Raw genomic sequence first — 20,495 nt, 5'->3', positions numbered from 1 at the left:
TTCACAGCGCACCCTACGGCTGCGCCGGGAAGGATGGGCTGCGTCCTCCCAGGCCTGCTCTGAGGGCCCACGCGCGGGGGCCTCTGGGAAGTGTAGTCCGCACGCTCGCCGCGACCCCAGGGTTGCGGGCGCCAGGCTCCACGTGCGCAGGCGCACTTCCGGCTCTCCCCCGCCGCTGCGGCCATTGTCCGGCCCCGGTGCGTCTAAGGCCGCTTGGGCCGCCCCTCTGTTCCTCAGAATTGGAGAGGACTGAGCCTGCAGCAGGGGCGGGAGGAGCAGGCCAGACCCCTGGGTGGGCCTGAGGTCGCAAAATCCGGAGACCCCAGGAGGCGGTGATTCCGAGTGCGCGGGTCCGGGCAGCACCTCCCACGGGTTTGGCTGGTGTCCGTGGGGCCGCGCCCATCATCCTGCGGGTGGGACTAGGCGTGGCCAGAGGACTGTGTCCTGGACGCGGTGAACCTTTAATATGGGGAGTGAGGAGCGGCAGACCCACGCGGGGCTCAGGCACCTCTCCACTCCTTTCCCCAGGAGAAGTGTCTGAGGGGCGGAGGCGGGCCCGGCGAGACGGGGTGGGGTCGGCGGTTGCAACCGGGTAAGTGGGCCCTCTCTTCTTTCCCCAGTCCCTATCTGAGATCCGGGCCCCGGCGAGGCAGGAATGGCCCCGAGGCCTCCGACGGCCGCGCCCCAGGTGAGCAGCGTGGTCCTTACTACGGGGCATGTTTGGAGCAGTCATTGTTCTCTTCCTGGCGACTCCCCTTCCTGGCTCAGTCGCCCCCTCAGCCTCCTGGCCGTGTGAAACCCAAGGTGTCCTGAGCTGGGGGAGCAGGCTTCCCAAAATGGGGGCCGCACTGGTGGGAGGAGAGGATGGGGTTTTGTGGTGATCTGGGAGGAATTAAGAGTGGATGTGTTGGGAAGTGTCAGTGTTGAGAATCCTAAGTGCCAAGTCAGTTCCTTGAACTCTGTAAATAAGGAATGGGGAGGGTGGTGTGACAGGACAGAAAACTACAAGAGGAAGTGATTGTCAGTAAGTGAAGGAGAGAGGAGCCAAGCTTCTGATCCAGGGGCCATGGAGGGACTTTAAGGGACCGAAGAAGTCGGGTTTGGATTTGCCTGGGAAGAGGCTAGAGATGGGCTCATGGGCTCTCTTGGGCAAGGAGGAAAAAAAAAAAAAACCCAAGGAGGGCTTGTGGTGTAGCTTTTCATCTTTTTCTGCTTTAACAAAGTTATAATAGTGCACATCCCCCGATGTCCATCCTTCAATGTAATTAATATGAAGCTGATTTATGAACCCATTTGTTCTCATGAGGGAGGAGGCGTTTTCTAGAAGCATCACAACTCAAGTTATCCACTGATTTTGCATAAAGTGTATTGGTGAAAGTGCAACACGGTCCAGATGGTATTTTAATCCACACTCTCTTTAGAATTAAGGAAAAATCAGATTTCAGTTGCTATGTGTGTGGGACAAGATCAACCAAGATAAAAATACCGACTAGTAATGCTCTGTAAAAGCAGTTTAGAGTAAATTAAACACAATATAACATGATATGCCTTTATCTTTTATTTCTTGAGTGTTGTTTTTTTTTTACAGGGGTGAGCCTTAAGGAGTAAGACAAGTAACAGTACTAGAACAAGACATTTATTTGGTTTGAGGAGAGACAGCAAACCGCTGTCATGAGCACTTTTCTATAGGAAGTGTAGCTTCAATAGGCTGTGAGAATTAGGATGTCTTGACACCTCATGGCGGGGGTGATCCTTTCCATAGGGGTGGTGGGTTGCCTTTTTAACGGTGAAAGTGGATTCATGTTCTGAACAGTGAATTTTATGGACAGCTTTAAGCTTCACTTTTAAAGTTATGTCCCCCAAGCATTCTGCTTCAATTATGCTGTTATGGAACGGACTGATAGTCCACTTGAATCACCTAACGGGCTGAAGGGCAAAATAGAATAGTGGCCCTACAATGGGGGCTTTTTTTATTTTTTTTTTATTTTTTTATTGTTTTTGAGGTGGGCATATTGGGGAACTGTGTTTTTCCAGGACCCATCAGGACCTGGAAAAGTCGTTTTTTTCAATCTAGTTGTGTGGGGCGCAGCTCACTGGCCCATATGGGAATCAAACCGGTGACCTTGGTGTTATGAGCACTGCACTCTAACCATTGAGCAAACCAGCCATCCTAATGGGGATTATTTTAGGATTATTTATTATATGTCCTGTGGAAGTTGGTTTAGTGGAGGAAGACAGTCTCATGCAGAAGTATAGCCCAAAAAGGTGTTAAGTGTTGTTGCAGAGGTTGAGAGGCTGCTGTGAGTACAGAGAGCGGAGAGGAAATTCTGCCTGTGGGAAAGTCAGAGTCTAAGCAGGTAAACTTGAAGGGGATGGGAGTACAGGGGAGTTCGGAGGCAAGAAGATGAGGGACATTTTCCTGAAACTGTTGTCCTGTAGGCTGAAGACATTGGGTAGATGAGAATAGAAGGGAGTTTGGACTTTTTTCTTTGGGTCTTGGTAACCTGTTCATTCATTCATGTATTCATTCAGCAGAGTCACTATACGCCTATGATGTGTTAAGACACTTTTCTAGGTGGTGGGGATACATTAGTGAACAAAATTTATAAAGGTCTCTGCTTTTGTGGAGCTTACATCCTAGAAAGAGAAGACAGAAAAATTTAGTAAATAAGTAAAGTATATGATATCCCAGAAGGTGACAGTACCTCAAAAAAAAATTTAGAGAAAGGTAAAGGGGATTGAGGGGGGGAGTTAGGGGCTTGTGGTGGGAGTGCAGTTTTAAATAGAGTGGCCAGGGTAAGCCTTCCGAAGCTAAGTGGTGATATCTGAGAGACTTGAAGGAGGTCTGGGAAAGAATTCTTTGGAAACAGCAGGATGTGTGTTTGGTGTGTTCAAGGAACAGCAAGGAGCCCAGTACAGCTTGAGCCAGTGATTTTGAGCAGGGAACTAGTACAGTTTCTTCTTAGTTTTTAAAGAGTGTTGTGAATAACACGAAGTATAGGAGCAAGAGTTTCAAAGTTGGGAATACATCACTTTCACTTTCCTGGGGGGAAAAGTTTCAAAGTCGGGGCTCTGAGGTGTTTTGGTGGGTGGGACAAATACCCGGAAGTGGCCCACCGCAGGAGGCAAATGGGAGCAGAGATGGGTGAAAGGGGAATACCCTGAAAATCCTTAGACTCTATAGAATTGTTAGTAGTTATTTCTATGTAAACACTATGTGTATTACATTTTTAGTTAGGAGTAAAACAAAGTGTTTGCCATTGTTAAAGCTGAAGCCACCAGAACAGTAAGAAATTGGGAAAGTTTTAAGAGAAAAGCTGCATATGGAGACCAGGTTTCTTGGTTTTCTACATGGAACTGGAGGAAATTGGGAGGGAATGGGCCTGGTCTCTTGACTCCAGATCCCAAGAGCTCTGTAGTTAGATCATCAGGATGAGTAGACCCAGCAAAAGCTGCCTCAGGTCACCCAAACTCAGACAGGAGGCTCCTGGGCCCCGGGGAAGCCCCTAGGTTCAGCCAAGCACTCGCTGAACCTAGATCAGGGTATCTGCAGTCAGGGACGTTCGAGCTCTCTGTCTGGGAGTCCCCTTTCTCAGCCTCTTCCTCCGCTGACGAGCTGGTCTTCAAGCCTTAGCTCAGACACTCCTTGCCTTGGGTAAGATCAGGTGCCCCTCTTGAGCGTTCCCGTAGCAGTTGTGCACTCCTGTTATAGTACTGTTCTTACGTCCTGTGGAGTGGTTTGTTTCCCATCCTTCTCTATGCTTGCAGTTCGTTTTGGGCAGGGCCACGTAACTCCTTTCATCCCTTGCTCCAAAGTACACATGTGGTAAGTGGGTGTCACATGTGCAAACATTCATAACCACTTAACCCCAAGCATCCATTTTATACTTGCTGCTAAATAATACTTGGATAAAATCCATTGGTTACAGTAGATTTTTTGAAAGTACAATTAAAAGAAATTCTTTACATCTCTATTAAGTGAAATAGCCCTCAGAGAAAGATTTTTGACAACTTTTGACGTCATGCTTATCCTTAATTTGTAGCCACTCAGATTGCTTTTCATCTTTTTCTGTCTTTTGAAACAATTTACCTGTAAAACATTTAGACCCAGGATTTTTATAGAGAGGATGATTTGGGAACAATTTTCTCTATTTCCAACATAATTACTAAGGTTTCTATTTTTTTGTGTCAACATTGGTCATTTAGAATTTAAATTTATTTACTGCATTAAGATTTTTCACATTTCTTAACACACTACTGCGTATTTTACTTACGTTTAAATTCATTTATTTTTATGTTTTTACTGGATTTGTCAGGTTTCTCTGGCTGGTGTTTAAGAGGAAACTGCTCTTATATTTGGCTATTAATGTCATCATTTTTTCTGTTTAGCACTTTTTATCATCCAAGAATTTAATTCACTGACCTGTAAATTTTCTTAATACTCAAAATGACCCCTCGTTTTCCTTAAGTAAGAATTACCTGGACTCTGTTCACTCAGCAAACATTATTGGAGTGTGCCAGGCAGCAGTTCTTAACCAGGGTCACACTTCAGAACCAGTCAGGGGAGCAGGGTTTGGAAAGCGCCTGCTCCCCTTGGGGTGGCGGTAAGGCTTCAATGAGAAAATTTAGTGAGAGGGTTCACACACATGACTGAGCTCAGCATTGGCCGGTGGTGTTTAATACATGGTAGCTGTGGTTCGATTCTCCTGAATCACTGAGGAGGTTTTAAAAGCTGTTTAGCAGGGCCCTCCATGGATGGGCAAATTTTGGGTTTTTTTGCCCATGTGATTGCCCACAGTTTCCACATGCTTGGCTTTGGAGGTATTAAAATGAAAAAGAGTTTGAAAAATTGTTAGGGTAGAAAAACATGAATAAACAGCTACAGTTCTGAAATGGAGATGTGGAGGAAATGCTGAAGGGGGTGGGGGAAAATAAGAGCTCTGGAAAAGCTTCAGAAGGGAAGGGCCATTGAATTGGTTGTAGAAGGATGACTAGAATTTCCTCTGTAGAACTGAGGGAAGACAGTAATGATGCTCAGTACGTACAAAGGCAAGGAGACAAAACAATGATGTAATCAGGACAGAGGCCATGTGGTAGAAGCACGGGGTGTATGGCAGGAGGCAAAGTTTGAGAGAAAGATGATACAGTAGGTGAGAGAATGGCCTAAGGTGGAAAGCTAGAATGTTGCTGTCTAAAACAATATAAGCTACATGTGTAATTTAAAATTTTCTAGTAGTCACAATGGAAAGAAACAGGTAAAATTAATTTTTGTAATATTACTTAACCCAATACAGCCAAAGTATTATCAATTTCTATCTACATAAATCAATATTTTAAAATTATGAATGAGGTATTATATTTTACTTTTTTGGGAGGCAGGGGTACTAAGTCTTTGAAATCCAGTGTGTATTTTACACTTATCACACATCCAATTTGGACTAGCCGCATTGCAAGTGCTCAGTAGCTATATGTGGCTAGTGGTTTACCATATTAGACAGTGTAGATCTAGAATATTATTGCCTGGCCTAATGCCATTTTTTGGCAAGGGAGGATTTGAGCTGGATTTGACAGGTGAAGGGGAGAGACTGAATATAGGAGACATTTTTGAGGCTCTTGGTGATTCCAGGGCATAAAGGAAAATTGAAGAGTCATGGATGAGGTCCAGGTTTCCCATTGGGATACTATAGATGGTGATGTCATTAGCCTAAGTAGGGCATTTGTGTATATGTATAAAGGCTGTCAGTCATAATGGTTCTTCTGTCTGATCCCCATTGTTAGGTATGCTATTGACTCTCAGCTCACCAAACTATTACTGGTCTGGTATCAGAGAGCACTGAGTATTTGAGTGAAAACACCATATTGTATGCCAGGAAATTTAATGTGTTCTAATTGGGCAAACTAAGTTGGTCGCGATGGGGGGTAGTTTTTATAAATTGGATTGTTTTTACACATTAGCTGCCAGTCTGTGGTTTTTAGCTTTGCAGAGTTTCAAAATGACTGAGTTATAATTTGAGCAGATGCCTCCTCCAGAATTGGTATATATTAGAGTTGGAGGACTGTGTCTCTTTATATTTGCACACGTCCTTTCTGGAAGTGCCTTTTCCGCCCTTCTGCTCTTAAAACTCTTACTTCTTTAGTTCAGGGAACCCATGTTATAGATGAGAAAATTGGATCTCTAGGAAGTCTGCCATGTACCAAGAATATTACACATTTACTAGTTGTGGGGCTATTTAGGGACCCATGAAATTGAGTCTTCTGAACTTAGTATATGCTATTTCCAGTTCTTTGATTTGGGCTCCAGTATTTGGGCAAAGTTCTTGTATGTCAGCATGAAGAAGGGGAACATTGATACTTGTTAATTTTTAAAGGGAGTTTATGTTGAGGTCCAGTTGTATCTGGAAGAAGGGTAAGCAGTGTCTACAAGATGTTACTGGATCATTTTACTACAGTCCAGGGTGTGACCTGTAGCACGAGGGATGCCCAGAAGTTGCCCTGATTCAGAGCGGCTGACTCACAGCGAGGATCGCAGAGTACATTTTACTTACTTAATCTTGCGCACTCTTGATTGTCTAAGGACCAAAATGGTTATGCCCTCTGGAGAGCTGAAGGTGCCTGTGACAAGGTCTCGACCCTCTAGAACACAGTGAACAATAGGTAACAGAAACTATAATGCAGTGTGAAAGAGGCCCAGGGAGGGGAGCCGTGGGGGGGTGAGACGGCACTTAGTCCAGACCTGGGGGTAGGAAAGGAGCCCCCAAGGAGAGAACGTGATCGAGTCTTAGTGAGAGAATCAGCGTTAGATTGGCAGAGGAGGGAAGCCCGAGCATTTTGAAGCAAGACTTGCAGAGACAAAAGAGATCGTTTGGTTTCAAGGAGCTCTAACTCTTCTGCATGTTGAATTATGGTGTATGAGGAGGAGAAGCGAGAGCTGAGGCTGTGGATGTGAGGTGGGGCTAGGTTATGACGGGCTCTGAAGCTCACACTAAGGAATCTAATTTTGATCTTAAGAAACATATATATTAAACATTTATGGAGCACCCACTATGTGCCAGGCCTGTTCTAGGCAATGGAGATTCAATCATAAAGAAAATAGATAATATTCCTGCTCTCTTGGAATTGACATTCTGCTGTGGGAGACAGACTGTAAACAAAAATATATGTCAGATGGTAAGGACTATGAAAAGGGAAAAGAAAAAACAGTGACAGTGTAGGGTGGGGGTGCTATTTTATGTAGGCTTGTCAGGGAAGGTTGCTGAAGTGACTTTTGAGCAAAGGGCTAAAGGCAGTGAGTGGGGAGCCTCTATATCTGCAGAAAGAGGCTTCCACGTCAAGGAAGAGTCAGAGCAAAGACTCCAAGACAGAAGCAGGGGTAACTTATTCTGGGAATTACAGGGAGGGCATGGTGAGTGAAGGGGAGAGAGCAGTAGGTCAGGGATGAGGTTCAAGGTGAAGTCAGGGAGATAGTGGGGGCCAGATTGTGAAGGGCCATGTGGGCCACGATAAAGACTTGGGATTTTCCTTGGGATGAATTGGGATGCCATCAGAGGATTTAAAGCAAAGAAGTGACTTGCTCGGACAGTTTTAACAAGATCACTCTAGTTATATGGAAAGCAGACTTGGGGGTGGGGAGGGCATCAGTGGAAAAGAAGAGAAAATTAGGAGGTTGTAACAGTGGTCCAGGTAAGAAATGATGGTGGCATGAAGTAGGGTGAGGATGGTAGGAATGGGGGAAAGTGGGAAGAAAAAGGTTTATCAGCCTGATCAAAATTTGTGTGTTAGAGAAGTGACGCTGATAGTGCATAAGAAAAAGAGTTGGTGGGACCAAGAGTAGAAGAACAGAAGCTAGTTGTTGCCCCGCCAAAGCAAGAAATGGTGAGTGGCTTAGAGTAGACATGTGTTTACTGGTCAGCACATTCTTTACCATTAGTGCAACCTATTTGGGGACGCAGAATAAAGTTGGGAGACCTTGTGTTAAGTATGCGGAACCAGTTAAGCGACGGAATCCAGGTTGCTCACCCACTATCTGTTACTAAACCAAAGGGCTGTATGCTTGAGGGACAGAGTAGGCAATGGGGAGAGGGTGTCATTTCTCACAGCCTAACTTAAAATGTCTGCCTTGGTCCAATCCCGTTTACCCTGCTGGCCAGGTGCATCCTGAGTCTAGCTTTCCTTCTCAAACTTCTCAGTCCCGGGATTGGATTCCCACTTTTTCTTCTCCCATCCAGAGGCCTAGTGCATAGCCTACTCTGAGGCTGCTCTGTCTCCCGGTCTTCTCTACACACTTACAGCAGCTTACTTTATGCATTGTCTCATATCGTGCTCTAATAAAATTTTCATTTTAAAATAAACTGAAACCTATTCAAGGACTGCAGTGCTTTTTCATTGGCATTTTTATTCTGCCATAGTGCATATGGTAAAGCCAGGCACCTAGTAAATATCTAGTGTCATCTACTTGGCACAGACCCCTGACCTCGGTCAGAAAAATCTACCATCTTCATCCCTTCCCTGTTCCTGTGGGGTATGAGCAGGGGTGTGATGTGGAGGAATCAGCGTTGTGTATGAATGCAGTCACGCGCCTCACTCAGTAGGTTGGGCCCCACCTGTCTTCTCTAAAATTCAGATCTCAGTCATCTTAAGTGTCAACTCAGTCAGGAAACAGATATTTAGTGTGGGTCAGGTACTTGCTGAACACTGGTGTTTTCAAGTTAAAAAAAGGTATAGTCACTGCCTTCATAATGCTCACATCTAACTAGGAAAACAAGCATTAAATAAGGTATTAGGTCTATTTGAATAATTGTGGGTGTGCCAAGTGGCTGGAAGCATGTAATACAAGGATTGACCCCCCAGTGGGGGATCAGAAGACTTCACTGAAAATCTGCTAACCAACACCGAAGTATGAAATGGAATTAGCAAGGGAAAGACAGGTGGGAGGGTGGGGAGAGGATACTTACCAGGAAACTAAAAGAAGTCCAGTTCAGCTCTAGCCAAGCTCATTGGGAGAAGGGCACGAAATAAGGCAGAAGCCCCCAAGTAACCTTCCCTTACTGCTCCAGCAAACTCATGGCTCTGCTTTCAATGTCTTTTTATACTAACTGTCTTTACCATACTTGATTGTATCCTTCTTGAGGTAGAAATCTAACCAGGATAAAGGAGATTCTTCAAATAGGGCGTGGTGACAGGTATTTCATGGCTTAACAGGGCCTAGTGAGGCAAGAAAAAAAACCCCACGAGCATCAGAACTCATGAGAGACACTGGGGGCCTCAGCCAGCCTAGTTTCAGTGGGTTGATGAGGGAGAAGTGATTGGAGTGGGGTAAGAAACGTGAAAAGACCTTTGACCTAACAATTCCAATTCTAACTAGCTATCCTTGAGAAATTCTTCATAATTGCACGAACAATATTTGTGGCCATAATGTTTGTAGTAGCAAAATATTGGGAATAATCCAAATGTCTATTAATGGAGCCTGCTCCGTTTATTCACTCACTGGGTATTTGTGCTGGGCATCCGCCTAGGCGTATATTAATAGCTATGATGAAGAGGATAAAGTCCCCATTCTCATGGAGCTCCCGGTAGGGGACACAGACAAGCTCACAAGTAAGCAATCTCAGATACTGGTTATAAGTACAACTGTTCTTTTCTTCTGAATCTATTTGGTTCCTGAGTTCAGGTGGTGGGAATTTGGACAGTGAGAGATACCTGTGCTAGGAGGGAAAACATGGTAATACCGTGTTTCCCCGAAAATAAGACCTAGCCGGACAATCAGCTCTAATGCGTCTTTTGGAGCAAAAGTTAATATAAGACCCGGTCTTATATTATAAATAAAATAAGACCGGGTCTTATATTTTTGCTCCAAAAGACGCATTAGAGCTGATTGTCCGGCTAGGTCTTATTTTCGGGGAAACACGGTATGAAGGAGAGTGAATTAGAGGAAGGTGCTAAGACAGCTCTTCTGAGGAGGCAATGCTGGAGATGAACCCTAAATAAGGAGTAACTAGTTGTCAACCATATGGAGATCCTAGGGGGAGAGGGAGTAGCAAGCATAAAAACCCAGGCTGGGAACAGTGTGAGGTGTTCAGGGATCAGCAAGGTCAGCACGACTAGAGCCCAGTGAGTGATGGGGAGTTGGAATCTTTTTTTTTTTTTCAATGTTTTTTAGATTTTTTTTTAATTGGGAAAGGGGAACAGGACTTTTTTGGGGAACAGTGTGTACTTCCAGGACTTTTTTCCAAGTCAAGTTGTCCTTTCAATCTTAGTTGTGGAGGGCGCAGCTCAGCTCCAGGTCCAGTTGCCGTTGCTAGTTGCAGGGGGCACAGCCCACCATCCCTTGCAGGAGTCGAACCGACAACCTTGTGGTTGAGAGGATGCGCTCCAACCAACTGAGCCATCTGGGAGGCAGCTCAGCTCAAGGTGCCATGTTCAATCTTAGTTGCAGGGGGCGCTGTCCACCATCCCTTGCGGGACTCGAGGAGTTGAACCGGCAACCTTGTGGTTGAGAGCCCACTGGCCCATGTGGGAATCAAACCAGCAGCCTTCGGAGTAAGGAGCGTGGAGCTCCAACTGCCTGGAGCCACCGGGCCAGCCCCTTTAATTTTTTTTATTGGGGAACTGTGTGTTTCTCCAGGTCCCATCCGCTCCAAGTCGTTGTCCTTCAGTCTAGTTGTGGAAGGCGCAGCTCCGCTCCAAGTCCAGTCGCCATTTTCAATTTTAGTTTTAGTGGGACAGCCCACCATCCCATGTGGGAATTGAACTGGCAGTCTTGTTAAGAGCTTATGCTCTAACCAACTGAGCCATCCAGCCGCCCTTCTGGCAGCTCAGCTGCAGCTCATTGTCTTCAATGTAGTTGTGGAGGGCGCAGCTCACTGGCCCATGTGGGAATCAAACTGGCAACTCGTGTTCAGAACTCGCGCTCTAACCAACTGAGCCATCTGGCCACCCCCTGGAATCTTATTCTTAGTACAGTGAGTACTGTTGGTATTAGGTAATGGGTATGTTATGATACAGCTATAGTATGGAGTGCTATGAAGCAATTCCAAGGAATAAGGTGAAATAATATCGACTGCTGTGGGAAGATCTCTAAGATACATAGTTAAATATCAAAATACATCAAAATATAATGAGTTGTAAAACAATATTTCACAAAACAAGACACTGTGTGTGTGTGTGTGTGTGTGTGTGTGTGTGTGTGTGTGTGTGTGTGAAACATGGAAAAGGAACTCTTTAAGTGTATGCACCAAACAGTGGTTATTTCTAGGGAGTAAAGCGGAATTGGTGATGGGGGTGAAAGAGGACTGCCACTTTTTACTTCCCACCGTGTTTGGATTTTGGAACAAAGGAAGTGCAAGGGCAGGGAGGCATTGGGTGTTTGTATAAATGGCTTGGCTTTGAAGGGAAACAAGATGAAAGCTATGTAGGGACATATTGCCCCTCATTACTTCTCTGCCTGGATATTAGATTATTTATAAAATTATGTGAACAACTAGTATATTTAACCCAGCATTGCTCCCTCAGCTTATCAAATGTGTGATCATTACTTTTGATAGGCCCTACAGTGTGTCCCCAGTATTGCCATGGGAACATTTGTGGGGTTGGTCCTACTTGAGCAGGAATGTGATCCTACAGGAATCAGTGACATTCAAGGATGTGGCTGTGGACTTCACCCAGGAAGAGTGGCGCCACGTGGACCCTGCTCAGAGGCGCTTGTACAGGGATGTGATGCTGGAGAACTACAGCAACCTGGTTTCTCTTGGTAAGGACTAGGTCTCAGTGTCTTTCTTTACTAAGTTGCTAAGGTTATGGGGCTCTGACTATATCTTGGGTGACTGAGCAGTACATTCAGGGTCAGAGCTTGTTCATCTTTTGGGGACCCAGCCATACAGGTTTCTGAGCCTGCTCTTTAAGTAAAAGTTCTTTTCTTTTGCAGACCTGGAAATAAGCCATTTGATTGCCTGACTCCTCAAGTTGCACCTTTTTTTTCCCTTCAGAGGTCCTGAGGTTCAAGGACTAGTATGGACTTGTACGAGGATTCTTTTGTCCACTTGTACAATCAAATCTTGTGTTTTTACCTATGAGCAGGATATCAAGTTTCCAAGCCAGAGGTGATCTTCAAATTGGAACAAGGACAAGAGCCGTGGCTCTCAGAGGGAGAAATCCAAAGACCTTTTTGTCCAGGTAAATAAATGAGTGAGAATCAAGCATGTAGGTATCAGTCCAGACAATGGCACAGCTGAGGGAGGGGGAAGCACCTTCAAATTCTGTTCTGGCAGCAGCTAGACTGGCAGAGGAGGCTGCACCATCTCCTGGATGACACTTCTGGATGTCTCCCCTCTCCTGTAGGGTAGGTCTCAGAGGAGAAGATGCCTCTTTGTACTATACTCAAAATCCCATCTCTCTCTATCCTGGAACCCTGATTGCTGGATTATTTTCTCCTCTGGTGTCCTCAGTCTCCGGCCATTATTTATAGCGATCCCTTTTCTTACTCATTGAGATGTAATTGAACTTCCATTTCTCCTCCTTTTGTCTTACTGCTTTCACTGTCACATGCCCCAGTCTTGTAGGAAATACCCACAGCTTTGATTGTCCCTCCCTTCGTAACTTGTTTTCAGACTTCGTTCCCTGACTACACTCCTCTAACACCTGTCTGGGGAGCACATGATCTTCCTTTCATCCTGCGTTCGTGCTGATTTGATTCATTGCCTCCCTCCGCAGTTTCTGGAGTATCATCCCCTCCTGGTCTTCCTGCTTGTTAAGTGCTTTTCGGCTTTAGGTCTTTGGCTTTTCCTGCTTTCCTCCTAAGCAGATCTGCCAGGGAGTCTGCCCTCCAGCCTCCTCCCCATTCTTTCTCTATTACCTCCCTTAAAGGGTGCCTCCGTTCTGGTAGTTGCAGCTCTTTATTTATGCTGTAGACTCAGAAATCATCCTTACTTGTACCCTGGTCACTTTTTTTTTGTTCTCATAGGACTCCTCCACTTGGAAGACCCATGCAGATCTTATTAAAGATGTAAAATCTAAATTAACCAGTTTTCATTTCCAGCCAGCACATTTTGCTACCTTGCCCATTACCCATTTCTCCCCTTGCCTATTATAAACCACTGGATTTCTAATCTCTCAAGCCAGACACCATAGGTAGTTTCATCTTTTTCTTTCAACCCAGGTTACTTTCCTCCTTTGAGAAGTATCTTAGATTTTCCTGCCTTTTAACTTCCACTGGTGATATCTTAAACCAAGCCCTAGGCTTAATTTACTATGATTCCTAGTTGAAACTGCTCACTCTACCTTTTCTTTTTATAATTCATATTGGATTTTTTTAAATCATAGCTTTGCTGAGATATAATTCACAAAATATAAAATTCACCCTTTTAAAGTGTAAAATTCAGTGATTTTTCAGATACATACAGAGTTGTGCAAACATCACCATTGTCTAATTGCAAAAGTACCCCCCCAAAAAAAAAAAACCCATATCCAGTAACAGTCACTTTTTATTCCCCATTACCCCCCTTTTCCGGCAACCATTAATCTACTTTTATCTCTATGGATTTGCCTATTTTAGATATTTTCTATAAATGGAATCATATGATATGTAGCCCTTTGTGACTGGCATCTTTCACTCAGCGTAATGTTTTCTAGGCTCATTTATGTTGTAGCTTATATTACTTCATTCCTTTGTATTTCTGAGTAATATTCCATTACATGCGTGTACCACATTTTGTTGATTCATCACTTAATGGACCATATTGGATTTAACACTTTATCTTCATAAACCACCCACCTATGACAAAACCTTGCCATTACTACCTGTATCTCATCATAGGAAACAGAAACTCCCTTAATTTAAGTCGCCATCATACCTTCCAGTATTATCTTTCTATTCGTGCTAAAGCAAGCACCATTGAGGCTGAACTTCTTTTTTATGTTTTCTGTAAGTAGCATATACTTTCCTTCATTAGATAATACTTTCTCCCTATCCAAAGCCATCTATTCTTTAACTTCAAGGTCTGTCTAATTCATGAAACCTAATATATACTAATATATTTACTATTTCCTACCCTGATCACAAATACCATTTATATCATCTCTACCACACAAATTCATATTTAACAATATACCATCTGATGAGCTTTTTTTTTTTAAGTTGTCAAAAGATTGAGTCTTGTTTCTATTTTTAGATTTCAAGCACCTGGAGAATATTTTATTTCTATATATTCTATTGGTGTTGCAAAGCATGTAAAAGGCAGTCAGAAATGACTTGATTGATTGTTATGGAGTCTGGCTGGGGAGAGCACTTTATCATGCATTTATTTCAACAAACATTTTTTGAATGTCCCACTGAGAAGTATTCTTTTTTTTTTCCCCTTTCTTCCGCCTCTTCCCCCCCACGCCCCCCACTCCGGTTCAAGCTGTTGTTTGACAGTCTAGTTGTGTAGGACACAGCTCCCTGGCCCATGCTGGTATTATGAGCCTTGCGCTCCCCCAGCTGAAGCAGTCAGTCACCAGTCGCTGGTCGGCTGCTCACAGCAGCTCATGGCAGCTCTCACTGGCTACCAGCCACTCATGCTGGCTGCTGGCCACTCATGGCAGTACTCTGTAGACCACGGCAGCACACAGCAGCCCACGGCAGCTCACAATGGTTGCCGGCCACTCATGCTGACCGCCGGCCGCTCATGGCAGCACACAGCAGCCCGCGGCAGCACTTGGCAGCTCACGGCAGCTTACGCCAACCTCCAGCTGCTTGCGGCAGCCCAGCTCCAGGGAGAGCTATTGTTCACAGTCTTAGCTTTAGAGGGTGCAGCTCACTGGCCCATGTGGGAATCAAACTGGCGACCTTGGTGTTAGGAGCACAGCGCTCCAACCACCTGAGCCACCAGGCCAGCTGGAGAAGTAGTCTAAAAGAAATACAAAGCATTCTCTGTTCTCAGGAACTTAGAATTGAGTCTTGTTCCAGGATAAGGAATTTTGGGATTTAAAGCCCTATAGTTGCTGTTTTATTCCTTCCTAACATTTTATTTTGAAAATTTTCAAATATAAGTTGAAAAAATTACACAGTGAGCACCATATACCTACCACCCAAAATTTATAGTTGTTAATGTTTTATTATATTTGCTTTATCACATATTTCTTCATCTATCCATCACTCAATTTATCTTTTTGATACATTTCCAAGTAAGTTGCAGAATGAGTATATTTTACCGCTACATTCTTCCAGGTGTATATGATTAACTAAGCTCAATATTTGTTTATTTTTAAAGAAAGAATTACATAAAATGAAATATATAACTCTTATATGTACCATCCAGTTGATTTTGACAAGTGCATTTACTCATCTAAACCAAAGTCCTATCAATATGGAACATTTCCATCACTCCAGAAACCTTCCTCTCAGTTTTTAAAGGTTACCATTCTTAGAACCTAGAAATTAGTAATTCTGTGCCCTTAGTATTCTGAGGTCAAACAAAAGTTTAGAGATCAGTTCATCCTTTTTGGTTAAGAGAGATGATTAATATAGAACCAGAACTCAAATAGACTAAAACCACAGCCCCAGTTGTAAGGGCAGGATGATTTGCCTACTTTTTCTCTTGTGAAGTATAGCTCTTGATTTCTAAGTATATCAAAGAATCATTTCTATTATATCACTGGCTGCAGATTTTCTCTGCCGGGTTTGAAGATCTGGAGCCTCAGAGGTGACTTTAACGAAATTATAAAATGGATGTATTAGGAAGATAAATTCTGTGGTGGTTTGTAAAATGGACTGGAGTCATGGAGAGCAGATAGTCCTGCAAGGTGGACTGTAATCCTATTCCACTTGTATCTGGGCCTAACACTCTCATACTCACTTATTGCCTTACTCCCTAAACAGCCCTCCTAGATGGGCTTCCTCATTCTGCACTTACTATTCACTCTGGAGCTGCAATCCACACTATCACTTCTCTTCACTCTTCCTTTCCTCTATCTTGGGTCTTCTCCCCCAGCTACAGGACTAATTTAATACAGAGTCATGTATAATTTGTATTTCTTCCATTTCCTCATTACTACTATAGCAGTTTGTTTCAACAAGAGGGAATGAATAGGGGTCTTTTGCACTTTGGATTTCTTTCAGACTGGAAGACTAGGCCTGAAGCCAAATCATCAAATCTGCAGCAGAACATATCTGAAGTATCCCTTAGCACAGATGATCTCTCACATGCCACATCAGAAGATGCTTGGGATACGAGTAGTCAGTTAGAGAGGCACCAGGAAAACTGGAAGAGATATCTGGGGCCTGATGTATCCACCCAGAAGAAAATAATCACACCAGAGGAAAGGTTTGAGCAAAATAAATTTGGTGAAAACTCTAGATTGAACACAGACCTGGTTGCACAACTGAACATTCCTTCAAGGTCTAGTGAATGTGATACACTTGGAATCAATTTGGGACATAATTCAGATTTACTCAATGAGAATAATATCCTTGCAAAAAAGAAACCTTATAAATGTAATAAATGTAGAAAAGCTTTTATTCATAGATCATCACTTACTAAACATGAGAAAACTCATAAAGGAGAGGGAGCTTTCTCCAACGGTACAGATCAGGGAATTTATCCTGGAAAGAAACATCATGAATGTACTGACTGTGGAAAAACCTTCCTCTGGAAGACACAACTTACTGAGCATCAGAGAATCCACACAGGGGAGAAACCCTTTGAATGTAATGTGTGTGGGAAGGCCTTCAGGCATAGCTCATCCCTTGGGCAGCATGAGAATGCTCATACCGGAGAGAAACCGTATCAGTGCAGTCTCTGTGGGAAAGCCTTCCAGCGCAGCTCCTCCCTCGTCCAGCACCAGAGAATTCACACTGGAGAGAAACCCTATCGATGTAACTTATGTGGAAGGTCTTTTAGGCATGGTACGTCCCTTACTCAACATGAGGTCACACATAGTGGAGAGAAACCCTTCCAATGTAAGGAATGTGGGAAAGCCTTTAGTCGATGTTCTTCCCTTGTCCAGCATGAGAGGACTCATACGGGAGAAAAACCTTTTGAATGTAGCATTTGTGGAAGGGCTTTTGGTCAGAGCCCATCCCTTTATAAACATATGAGGATTCATAAGAGAGGCAAACCTTACCAAAGCAATAACTACAGCATAGATTTCAAGCACAGCTCATCTCTTAGTCAAGATGAAAACACTCTGACTGAAGTGAATTCCTATCATTGTAATGACTGTGGGGAAGACTTCAATCACATTACAGACTTTTCTGACCATCAGAGGATCCATACTGGAGAGAACACCTATGATTGTGAGCAGGCCTTCAGTCAACAACCTATTTCTCATCCTGGAGAGAAACCCTATCAATGTAATGTATGTGGAAAAGCTTTCAAAAGGAGTACAAGTTTCATAGAGCATCACAGAATTCATACTGGAGAAAAACCCTATGAATGTAATGAATGTGGAGAAGCCTTCAGTCGACGTTCATCACTTACTCAACATGAGAGAACCCACACGGGAGAGAAACCCTATGAATGTATTGACTGTGGGAAAGCCTTCAGTCAGAGTTCATCCCTCATTCAGCATGAGAGAACTCATACTGGAGAAAAACCCTATGAATGTAATGAATGTGGGCGAGCCTTCCGAAAGAAAACCAATCTGCATGATCATCAGAGAATTCATACTGGAGAAAAACCCTATACTTGTAAGGAATGTGGGAAAAACTTCAGTCGCAGCTCAGCTCTCACTAAACACCAGAGAATTCATATGCGCAATAAACTCTAGGAACCCTGAAATTAAAGAATGTACAGAAGCTTTAGCTAAAATATTATTCTTACTCAATATCAGAGGATTCTTACTGGAGAGAAAGCTTGAGAATGTAATGAGTTGTGTGTGTGTGTGTATGTTATGTGCAGAGAAAACTGTGTGCTAATAGACACTTTTTAAAATAAAAGCTACATTCTCAGATCTGAATGCAGACTTTTGTAAAAACAATACAAGTATATATAACCTGTTGGAAATGATATGCCTATATATTGGACTTTATAAAGCTTTTTAACATATATGCAGGAGATCACCAACTTTCAACAGTTTGACTTGTAACTCTCACTGTTTACAGCCTTTTTCTATAAATAAAATTCCTGCAGTAATGACCAAAACTCATTTTTTAAAATTGCTTGACAACTGCATCCAATTTCAGCTCTTACGTTGAATTCACCATGGAAACCAATTCCACCTGCAGGAATTCACCATTCAAAGAATTATATCAACTGGTCCAACCACTTTGTTGCACAGATGAAGAAACTGAAAACCAAAGATGTGAAGTGGTTTGCACATGGTGATACAGCTTATAATGGCAAAGCTGGGTGGAGGATGCAGGTCTCCTGGATTTTTGGCCCCAGGGTCTTGCCACTGAAAAGGTATTTTGAAATTCATAGGGCTTTAAAATAAATTTTAAATCAGATGCACAAACATTTAATGAGCACTCATGAGTTGGATATGTTGGGACATAAAAGCATGAAGGCAGCAAGACATGCAAGTTTGTCACAAACTTATTTGAAGCAACTTCTTGAAAGTTTACAAACCAAAATGTTAAACAGAAACTGTAAGTGGTTGAATTACTACTGGTGATTTTTTTTCCTTTTCCCAATTATAATTATACTTTCAGATCACGTATGCCAGTTTCATAGAACTATTAAGTCCTCTTACTGTGCTTTTTATGACACTTCCATGAAAAAGCACTTCCCCAAAGCTTGGATCAATGGGAAAACAAAACTAAGAAGTATTTTCCCCAGATTAATTTTACTGTAGAGAAGTATAAACCCAATTACCTATTGACATAAAATTTGTCTTTAAATCAATTTAGAGAATCAGCATATGTGCTGAGGAAATATTTCACCATAAAAAAAATTAACTTTTTTAAATTTAATCTCTGTGGTGCTTTTCCATCAGTAAAGCCTGAGCTAAGCTTCAGTAACCCACTCTAATCCTTAAGGCCCCCTAATGCCTCTGAGAGGCTATCCTGAAGGAATTTCAAGAACCTTTGTTGGTTCATTGGCACCAGGAGTGCAGATAAATTTGGAAGCAACTGTAGACATTGACCCCTTTCGTGCAAGAGCATCTCCTCCCTGAGATAAGCAAATGTCCCACCATAACGATGAATCATGGGGAGGAGTGATATGGGTGGTGCTGATGATAAACCTTTCCTACTGGCTTTCTTCTGTGCTAGGTAGAAGGATCCATCTGCCTGTCTCATCCTGGACAAAATGAGGCAGCTCCCAAACATTCTTTGTAATTCTTTGCAGGAAAAATGTGCCTGGGGGCTAAAATACTGGGATGTCTAGCCCAATGAGTCTATCACATGTAGAGCAAGATGAGCTACTCCCTAGCAGGTCTGCCTTTGCAAGACATTAACATTCCCAAAAATACTTTGTTTATGATGTCCCATGCTTAGCATACACACAATGCTAAGGCCATGCTTGTGTTGTCTGATACATAGTGTGACAATGGATAATTCTACTCAGACCCTCTTCTACTGCTTGGCTAGGATGTCTGTCAGGAACTCATTTTGCTGCTGATTGTGTGGAGAATCCCCATAGTGGACTCTTTGTAAGAATGGCATGAATTGTAACCAACTGAGCACTACCCTACTGTTATGGAAGTTTATTAAGACTTAGTTCCTGAAGACCCAAAGGAGACCACTTATTTGTGTGTGGAGCCTGGCCTAGATTCGGTCAATCTCTGAATCTCACATCTCCATTGACAGGGAGGGAGCCCAGTATATGTGTACCCGATGGAGCAGAGGATTCTGTAGTCCCAGTAACCACGCACCATGCATTTATGAACACCCAGCTTTCTAGGCCACATGAGATGCATCCTTGTAATATCATTGTATTATTTCAATAAATAGCCTTAGTTGAATAAGAGTCAGTTTGTCATTTTCAGTTTTCAGGACTGGCTAAAATTAAAGAGTGGGTATCGAGGAGGGATTAACTGCTAAACTCATCAGCCACATGAGTTTAATAATAGCTACCATTTATTGAATACTTACTACTTTTGAGACATTGTGCTAAGTATTTTATAGCCATCATTTCAGTTAATCCTTACAACTCCCCATTCTAGGTATTGTGGTAGCTAATGTCTTTGCCCAGTTATATATATATTTTTTTGTTTTGAAATACCCAGAAGGATATAAAATATCCAAAATGGAATTACTAGGTCAGCATGTAACCAGATGGTTTGAGCACAGGAGTAATTGTCCCAAAATTGCCAAATGGAGCCAGGAGAAAAACTTCCCAAGACGGCAGGCATGATGTTCCCCAGCACATGTAGCCCACCTCTGCCCACATGGGAAGGTAAGCAAACACTTCTGCAGTTCGTAGGCATGTTGACGATGGCCATGCTCAGTTCTTTATAGCTGCTACACTAGTTCATTCTTACTCACCTGTTAAAACTGCACATGTCACTATTGCCACTGTCCTACTTCAACTAAACTGGTCTCCCTCTTTCATTTTTACAGATTACAGTCAATGTGCTTCACG

General features: G+C 43.1%; 1 protein-coding gene across 7 annotated transcripts; it reads left to right on the top strand.

The window, feature by feature from the left end:
• Nucleotides 1-121: 121 nt before the first annotated feature.
• On the top strand, nucleotides 122-19,880 carry ZFP90 (ZFP90 zinc finger protein). 7 transcript variants are annotated; one of them, XM_019756660.3, is made up of 5 exons: nucleotides 122-197; nucleotides 621-688; nucleotides 11,620-11,746; nucleotides 12,073-12,168; nucleotides 16,091-18,428. In XM_019756660.3, the coding sequence occupies exons 2-5, from the start codon at nucleotides 656-658 to the stop codon at nucleotides 17,737-17,739; spliced, it is 1,905 nt and encodes a 634-aa protein (XP_019612219.2). In that variant the 5' UTR covers nucleotides 122-197; nucleotides 621-655; the 3' UTR covers nucleotides 17,740-18,428. The 7 variants fall into 7 exon arrangements, with proteins under 7 accessions (XP_019612219.2, XP_088656420.1, XP_074170777.1 ...); XM_074314676.2 differs by having other exon boundaries at nucleotides 159-332; XM_019756649.3 differs by having other exon boundaries at nucleotides 159-342.
• The last annotated feature ends 615 nt before the right edge of the window (nucleotides 19,881-20,495 follow it).

Source organism: Rhinolophus sinicus, chromosome 8, assembly GCF_057876585.1.
Source record: "Rhinolophus sinicus isolate RSI-liver-muscle chromosome 8, RSI-T2T, whole genome shotgun sequence".
NCBI classification, from domain to species: domain Eukaryota; kingdom Metazoa; phylum Chordata; class Mammalia; order Chiroptera; family Rhinolophidae; genus Rhinolophus; species Rhinolophus sinicus.
Note: the sequence above shows the minus strand (reverse complement) of the source record. Positions and strands in the feature narration are given on the sequence as shown.

Bases quoted from the DNA above. Each gene is read 5' to 3' on its own strand.
- ZFP90 (XM_019756660.3), top strand. From the start codon at position 656: ATGGCCCCGAGGCCTCCGACGGCCGCGCCCCAG. The intron at 689-11,619 runs GTGAGCAGCGTG...GTGATCCTACAG, and splicing joins CTCCGACGGCCGCGCCCCAG to GAATCAGTGACATTCAAGGA. The intron at 11,747-12,072 runs GTAAGGACTAGG...ACCTATGAGCAG, and splicing joins CAGCAACCTGGTTTCTCTTG to GATATCAAGTTTCCAAGCCA.